We start from the raw sequence: 8,210 nt of genomic DNA on the forward strand, positions 1-8,210 counted from the left end.
ATGCTGCACCAACTTCCACGCACACAGACACCCAAAACAATAAGAAAGGATCGCGTTCGTTAAACAATACCAACCTCGTGACAAGACCAGCAAACCTTGATTAGAACAAGATTTCACATCCCAAATTTATTCAACCAATGACAGAAATATATAACAAAAGTGTATGCAAACTGTCAGAGTAAAACCCATTAGAAAATAACGTTGCTCCCAATGTGCAAGTTGGGAGTCAAGGGTTGAGCAATGACAAACTTAATTGAGTCAAATATGACCATTGTATGACAGTTCACAGGCTGTGCACCAAGATTGAGGAGATCAGGGATCCAGAGAGGCCAAGTGCCATGGCTATTTGATACGGGCAATCACATGACCACATTTCATGTGGGCCCGAACTCTGTAGTTGTGGGCCCCATGCAATGCTATCATATGTTTGGCTAATGTCATATAGCCATGGCACTTAGCCGCTCCTTTGATCTCAACTCGATTGAGTCCGTGATAACTTCTTATTTAGTTATAAAGGGCACATATACATCATAGAAGATACACCGTCTCTCTCTCTCTCTCTGCTTGACAGAGCGCTACATCCCAAACTAAGAAAATGGTTGCAAAGAACAAGGTGGATGCATCCAAACATGTAAACAGAGGAGCTTGGACAGTTGAAGAAGATGAAAAGTTGTCCAGTTACATCAAAGCACATGGAGAGACTAGATGGAGGCTTGTTCCAACCAAAGCAGGTCTCTCTCTCTCTCTCTCTCTCTCTCTCTCTCTCTCTCTCTTTATCCATATCATCAGCCATTCTTCTCATGCTAAATGTTCATATTTCATTCATATAGTCAGTCTATCAATTTGATATGTTTGGTAGCATCTCATGTGATTTGGAATCACGTGAGATGGAATCAAATGTGATTTGAAGTCACATGATTTCAAAAAATCACATATTCCACCATGTGATTTGGAATCACATGAATCGCTTCAAATGTGATTTCAAATCACGTACATTCTTTTTCTTATTTGCATGAGATTCCAAATCACGTGTTTGGTTATCAGTGCAAATGAGATTCTTTCTCTCGTTTGCTTGAGATTCCAAATTAATTACATGTTTGGTTAACAGTGCAAATGAGATTCATTCTCTCATTTGCATAAGATTTTAAATCACATTTGAATTCAATCAAACATACACTAGTTTCTGTTGAGCATCTATATCAAGAATCGTGCATGTTTTCTTGCAGGCTTAAATCGATGTGGAAGAAGTTGCAGATTGAGATGGTTGAACTACTTGAGACCCGATATCAAAAGAGGAAACATCTCAGACGAAGAAGATGATTTGATCATAAGGCTTCATAAACTCCTTGGTAACAGGTATGGTATCTTCATATGTTCTCCTTTCTAATGGAACCTATTCTGTACTAAAACAGTACAAAAAGCACTACGAAGTTATTATACTCATTTTCTAGCCTTTGACACTTTTTCACATGCTTTTAGATGGTCATTGATTGCGGGAAGGCTGCCTGGTAGAACAGACAACGAGATAAAGAACTACTGGAATACTCACTTGAGCAAGAAGCTGCAACTCGAGCAGAACCATCACAAGGGGAGACCAACCACTGGTTCAGCACCAGAGTCGGGTCGAATGGAAGCAGTGAGAGTTTCAGAGAAGAAGCAAGTTAAAGAAGATGTTCAAGAAGCACAACCACCACCGAGAAAAGAAACCAAAGATTTAGCGACTGAATTCAGTCTTGACCAACTTTTCAGCTTCCCAGTGGAGAACTACTCCCTTCCTCCTCCTTCCATTGCAAACATAGATAGACCAACCCAGTACGTTGGTTTGAACCCGTTCAACACGCAAATCCCTTGGTTCGAAAAGAACGGAGATGATTGCCATTTGGGTTTGGAGTGGATGGAACAAGTGTTGAACTACGATGGGGATTGGCCACTGTCTTTTATTTCTCAGAGGGATGGGGATTTTTCTGCATAGGAAGTTTCGTACTAGGGGGTTTTATGGTTGGTAGTCCGTTTTGAAAACCAACGGTTCAGATGGTCCGTATTATGAAATGTGGAGATGTGTGTGGCTCGTGTCGATCATCTAGACCGTCCGTTTTGAAAATAGACCAAACCCACCAACGGTATACCATGAGTGAAAATTTAGCTTATTATGGTGTGCCAAAATGGTTTGCATCTAAAATGATAACGTGGCATTGTTTCATTGGGCACATTGCTCGACATTTCTGCCATTGTAATGCTTCGTTCCATGGTAATGGTAATGACAATGGGAATCTCATAAGCACACTCATAACCAGAACCAGAGAGGATCCCGAGGCACGGCACTGAGCACTGAGGCCTGCACTCTCTAGCTATGAGCCCAGTGCAATGTTGTCATGTGATTTGGCTGGCTAGTGTCACATCCATGGCACTCAGTGCTCCTTTGATATCAACTCCAAAGGATACGCGGGTGGCGAACCTAATGAAGGAAAAGTTTGGGCTCTAAGGGCTGGCCTTGGCAATGGCCAGAAGATTATAAATGGAAAAGGGGCTCTTGCAATTTCTATACAATTTTAAAACCTAGTGACATTATTAGGCTGGGTCATGTTAACTTTGTATTTTATATCAAATATATAAATATATGTGAAAATTGATAGCTGCTCACTCGTTAGGTGCTCAAACGGAAGTCAGTCCTCATAATCATTTTGCGCAAAATAACTTTTATTGGCGCTATTTTAGCACCAGTAAAAGTCTCAGCGGAAACCTTTACTGGTGCTAAAATAATGCCAGTAAATGTTTTTTTTGAGCAAAATGATGCTAAGCGTCCATGACATTCAGCGTGAGTGACCTCAGTTTGAGCACCTACCAAGCGAGCAGCTACGCATATATGTATATAATATCTCTATTTTTTAGTATGTTATCAATATAGTATATAATATGCATTATATGATAGTTTTTTATAATATATTTAATGTATAATTTTATTAATATATGTTATGAAATATATGTAATTATATACAAAACTCTACTGACTTGGCCATGTCATGCTAAAACTCTGACTGATTTGGCCGGCCCATGACTGGGTCGAGTTTTGTTCATTTTTGGGTCATTCACTGGGTTGACCCAGTAAATGATTGAGTCAAACCGAGTCACTAGGTTGTCGCGATGAGTTTTTAAACTACACATGCAAACACAAGGTTTTGGAGGGATGTCTGGTGTTCTGATGAGTGCTTTAGAGATCCCTTTTAATTATTTTTTCATATGGTAAACAGGGCGTAATCAGAATGTGAGAGCCTTATGGACTAGTAATTGCTAAGCCCTCACTACGATGGTCAACGGTTGGCTCAATTTCACCCTCACTAAGGTTATCCATGTATGTTGTATCCATAGTGACAAACGTTTTTATCTGTAATTTCTCATTTTTTTAAAAACTTGTGAGAAATTGAAAAAAAATCATAAATCTTGCATTTTTTGGCAAAATCTCAGCAATAAAAAAATAAATTATAAATTATAAAATTTATTTTTATAAGAAAATATTAATAAAGATTATTTAAAATTAAAAATACAAGATTTTTTCGCAATAAATAGTCGTTTAAAACATAAATATCGTGTTTAAATCATGGTATTTATGTTTTTTCATAAATCTCATGATGTTTTGAAAATCTCGCAAGAAATTGCCGTTTTAAATTTTCAGGCAATTTCTCGTGATATTATCACGAGATTTTCATAAATCTCGTGATATTTGTCACTATGGTTGTATCTCACCCTTCAAATTCTTCATAATCCACAATTCTTCACCCCCACACTCATATGCAATGTTTACAACTCGATTGAACAGAATTAAACTCATTATAACACCAAAATCAAAGAAAATATAAATCATTAAACACTTAGGAAACTACACAAGTGTTGAGTCTACACAGATCCACCTATATTCTGAACCCAAACTTTACAGTCATAAAATAGTGCGACTCCTTTGTGCACAAGTGTCTACTATAATAGATCGACGAAAATCATCATTTCTCATCAAAAAATGGGAGATCTGCACAACGCTCCTTCCTCAAGTTTCAAGCACACACTCCAAGCAATCCAATGCCTCCTTAAACTGTTAGGAAAGTTTTAAATTATTAATGGTTACTATCAAAAGTGTTTTGAAAAGTTTAGTCCCATATCTAAGAGAGAAAAGCTTTTCAAGAGGTTTAAATAGAGAGTTTGTAATCTATTCTTTACTTTGGTAAGCCTTGAGTATTTAGGTGGATTGCGGACGTTGCTGCGCATCGTGCAGCAACGGACGCGCCGTTCGCGCACACGCGCGCGCGCGCGTGCGTGCGCAAGGGCGCTTGAGGCGCAATGTGGCGTTTTGATGGCGCATTTTGCACTTCGCACGCTCGCAGCGGTGAGAGGTGCATATGAGGCGCAAATATCCATTTTGATTTTTCGGTTTTGAGACATCTGGCCGTTTGAAAGGTTTTAATAGCATTTATATTGAGTTTAAGGCGCTTTGTGACTGTTGGACGGTTTTGGAGGCCTTTGATTGACAGTCAAAGGTGGGTGACCGTTCAGGTACCTTTCATCCTATTTTCAAACTGTCAGATTTATGGCCTTTAATCTCATTTATCGCAAAACGTTTTGGCCTCTCTAAAAGGTTATAAATATCTTCTATCTTCGTCTTTTGGATATCAGAATTTCTGACTCTCCAGTTTTCTCCTTTCTTTCTTCTCGGTTTGGCTTGCAGAGTTCATGTGTGGGAGAGGTCATCTGTTCTTGCGAAGCAGTGACTCTCTTGAGGTTCAAGCCTAGTTGTATCCTGGGAACTCAGTCGTAACAAAACCCTTTTTCGCATCTTCGGAATTTTCGGAGTGGGGCGATTGAAGTTCTAAAGATAGCGATCTTAAGAACGTGCCTCTAGGCTTGAATTCTCTTTTCTAAAATCCTGTTTTCACTAGGTTGGTATAACATAAACATCATCAAACTCCACCATAGTGGCCGGCAATTACATCACAAAGTAACCAAATTTTCTGCAAAAATAGTGAATCAGGCCAAGGAGTCACTAAAATTTAACCAATCCAAGCTACTCACCACAACTCAGGCCATGAAACACTCCATATGGGGGTGTAGAGACCCTAATACATGATCTCTAGTGATGGAGCTGTTACATCATCCAGAATTTCTGATGAGGATGGTCCGGATTTGCAACAGACGAGTATTTTAGTTTGAGCTTGACGGACTAGAGAAGATTGAACCTACGGTTTTTTGGTCATGAGACTTATGGGTCAGTGTTTGGGGTGTAAAACCTTGATTGACACGGTATGGGAGAGGTCTGAGGTTTTTTGTGGTTGTGATTAAGGCAAAATAGTGAAAAACAAGGCTAAACAACTAACCGTGTAGGTGAAGTTTGGGCTCGGTAAGCAGTTCAACTTGGGTTTTCAGTCCAGAATTAATAAGACTTGATTCAGGGGTTCTAGAGTGATCTAGGGACATGTGTAAGGGTCTGATACATTCTAAGGGTCAGGGATATCAAGCTATCATAAAAGGGGCTAGTGAGGTCAAACTATGTATTTTCTTGAATCGACAATGTGTGGTTTTGGGTTTTCGGCACTCGGAAGGGGTAGAGATTTAACTAAGGCTAAGATTAATACCTAGGGTATGTTTAAAGGTTTGTAACACGTATGAGGAGTGCCCTACATGTTCAGGTGAACATGCATGCTACCTCAACGAGATAACTCTGGTCGGGATGATATAAATACAAAACTGCACATGTCCTGGCATTGAAAGAGCTTGGGCTCTTCGGGAAGGATGATGACTAGCCTACAGAGGCCTTGACCTTCACGTGAATGAATCAGCGGGAGATCAGCAAGAGAAGAGAGATGAGAGAGAATAGAGAAAAGAGAGAGAGAGAAAGAGAAGACGTTTAGAGAGAGGGACAGAGAAAGGGACCAAATAAATTCCAAATTCAATATCCTATTAAAGGTGGTTTCCAGATCTCTTTATATAGTTGTGAGGTCTGGAGCAGAGTTCACATTTGTTGTATAAAATTAAACTAACCCATAAAACTAAAACACTTTATAATTGCCAAAAAAGGAGTCCAAAGTATCAACAAGAACTAGAGAAAACCCAAGGTCTTGGTTATAAGAGGTCTAGAGGGAAAGAAGATCAAGAAGTTCTCATATGGGTCCTGAAGAAATATTTCAAAAAGAGGGTCACTATCTTCAGCTCAGTAGGAAACCCACCTAGGCAACCAACTCTTCAAGAAAGGAATTAGGTGATAAAAACTTTCAATAATAATCTTCTTTATTAATTGGTCTCTTGAGATGCCTTTTCTTTTATCTCAATAGGGAAAACATTAAAAAGTGTGCCAAAAGAAAAAGAAAAAAAGCACAAAATGAGTAATACACTTAGATCAACACCTACTCTCACGTGGTGGCAAGGTCCAATCATAAGACTGTCTTAGGGGATACTTGCCCCTATATCTATGGCATGGTAGCTGACTCTGGTCATATGATTACTTTAAGAGTAGAGGTTGGAATAGAAAAGACATGTGCTAAGAGGAAGTCAATACTTAGCTTTGGACTTATGGTGAGGTGGCAGGTTACGGTCATTAAGCTTTTGGAGACAAAGGTTGGATAGATAGTAGCATCCCTCTTGTACTAGATAACCATGAGACCTATTGTTGCAAGGTTTCGGGTCAAAATATGACAACACTGAGAAATAAGTCCCTATTCAAGTTAAAAGTAAAGACTTGCATGAGGAACTTACCTAAGAGCAGAAAATGTACTTGAATACATTTTCATAAGGCTTTAGCCATTTAAAGTTTATGCCTTAGTGGAGACCATTAGACTTGGCAGTAATACCTTGAAACTTAATCCCATGTCTTTATAACTACTAGCTTGAAGCCAAAGCAGAATTAGAGGAGAAAAATATCAATAAAGTCGAGCATTACAGTCTTATACTAACTTGAGAGAAAGAAAATCTAAAGTGTAGGAATCTCAAGTACATAAATCTTTGACCTTAAGTGATTAATCAATGATTAAGCCAATCACTCTAGAGTAGTCACTTTTCCATAAAAGCATAAGTTTTATTATATATATGAAAATCATACATCATACATCATGCACCATTGGCATACAAGAGTTTAACCATAAGGATTCCAGGACTAAGGTGTACACAAATAACTTTATCCTCTTGTGTCCTGAGCCACTTGGTCCAAGTGCCGCAGACTTCTATCATTGAGGCATGATGCCACACACCTGATTGGTCCTCCTGAGTAGGAGCACTTGTGACTTGTGTTACCCTGTTGTGATATGCCTCCCTCTAATATCTCAGTGGCAGGCTGGCGAGGAGGGAAGATGCCCCAACTATGATACAAGCGATAGAGGCAGCTCCTATTGGGGCAACTCTACCTTGTTCGTGAATCCACTGGTTTATCAGCAAGACAACTGTTTGCTCCCTTATCTACAACTGTGCATGGGTAGATGTATAGTACTCCTTGTATTTATTTTTACTAACCTTTTGCAAAATTTAAAAAAAAAATATTACAAAGGTATCAAAAATTAAAATGAGCTTAAAATACATAAAAAGGGAGCTATATACCTCTTGTGCTACCCTTGCCTAAATACGTACATTTTCTCTAGTTTTCTAAGCAGCAAAATCCTTGTCATCCCAAGTTTTCTGGATGACAATACCCTTAATCGTCTTAAGTTTTTGGATGATGAAATTCTTTCTGTCTCAAGTCTTCTAGAACAATTTTCCAAATGGCAAAGGTTGTTGTCCCAGTTGTCCTAGACGATAAAGGCTTTGTCGTCCTGATTGCCCTCCTTATCCCGAACAACAAAGACTTTGCCAACCTGGTTGTCCTCCCTGTCCCAGGCAACAAAGCTCTACCTCCCCCCTTGTCTTGGATGGCAAAGACAATCGTCCCTTGGATATAACAACAATGACCTTGATTGACCCATGGTGTGCACGGTAAAGTGCTTTGTTATCCCTATTGTCCCTAACGACAATCACCATCATCCCCATTGACTTGGACGGCGCAGTTTTTTATCGTCCACACTATCCTGAACGATAATCATTGTGGTCCCCATTGTATCAGATGACATAATCTTTTGTCATCCACACTATCCTAGATGATAATCATTGTCGTCCCCATTGTATCAGATGACACAACTATCCCGGATGACAATGTCTTTGTCATCCCCATTGTCCGGATGGCAAAGCCTTTGTCATGCCCAATATCC

General features: G+C 39.3%; 1 protein-coding gene across 1 annotated transcript; it reads left to right on the top strand.

Annotated features, from left to right (window-relative positions):
• Positions 1-595: 595 nt before the first annotated feature.
• Positions 596-1,972, top strand: LOC149841130 (transcription factor MYB1-like). The gene is made up of 3 exons (XM_090005196.1): positions 596-731; positions 1,227-1,356; positions 1,480-1,972. Exons 1-3 carry the CDS (start codon positions 596-598, stop codon positions 1,970-1,972), a joined length of 759 nt encoding a protein of 252 aa, XP_089861322.1.
• The last annotated feature ends 6,238 nt before the right edge of the window (positions 1,973-8,210 follow it).

Source organism: Nuphar pumila, chromosome 4, assembly GCF_984573655.1.
Source record: "Nuphar pumila chromosome 4, dmNupPumi1.hap1.1, whole genome shotgun sequence".
In the NCBI taxonomy this organism is placed as follows: Eukaryota; Viridiplantae; Streptophyta; class Magnoliopsida; order Nymphaeales; family Nymphaeaceae; genus Nuphar; species Nuphar pumila.

Bases quoted from the DNA above. Each gene is read 5' to 3' on its own strand.
- LOC149841130 (XM_090005196.1), top strand. From the start codon at position 596: ATGGTTGCAAAGAACAAGGTGGATGCATCCAAACATGTAAACAGAGGA. The intron at 732-1,226 runs GTCTCTCTCTCT...GTTTTCTTGCAG, and splicing joins GCTTGTTCCAACCAAAGCAG to GCTTAAATCGATGTGGAAGA. The intron at 1,357-1,479 runs GTATGGTATCTT...ACATGCTTTTAG, and splicing joins CATAAACTCCTTGGTAACAG to ATGGTCATTGATTGCGGGAA.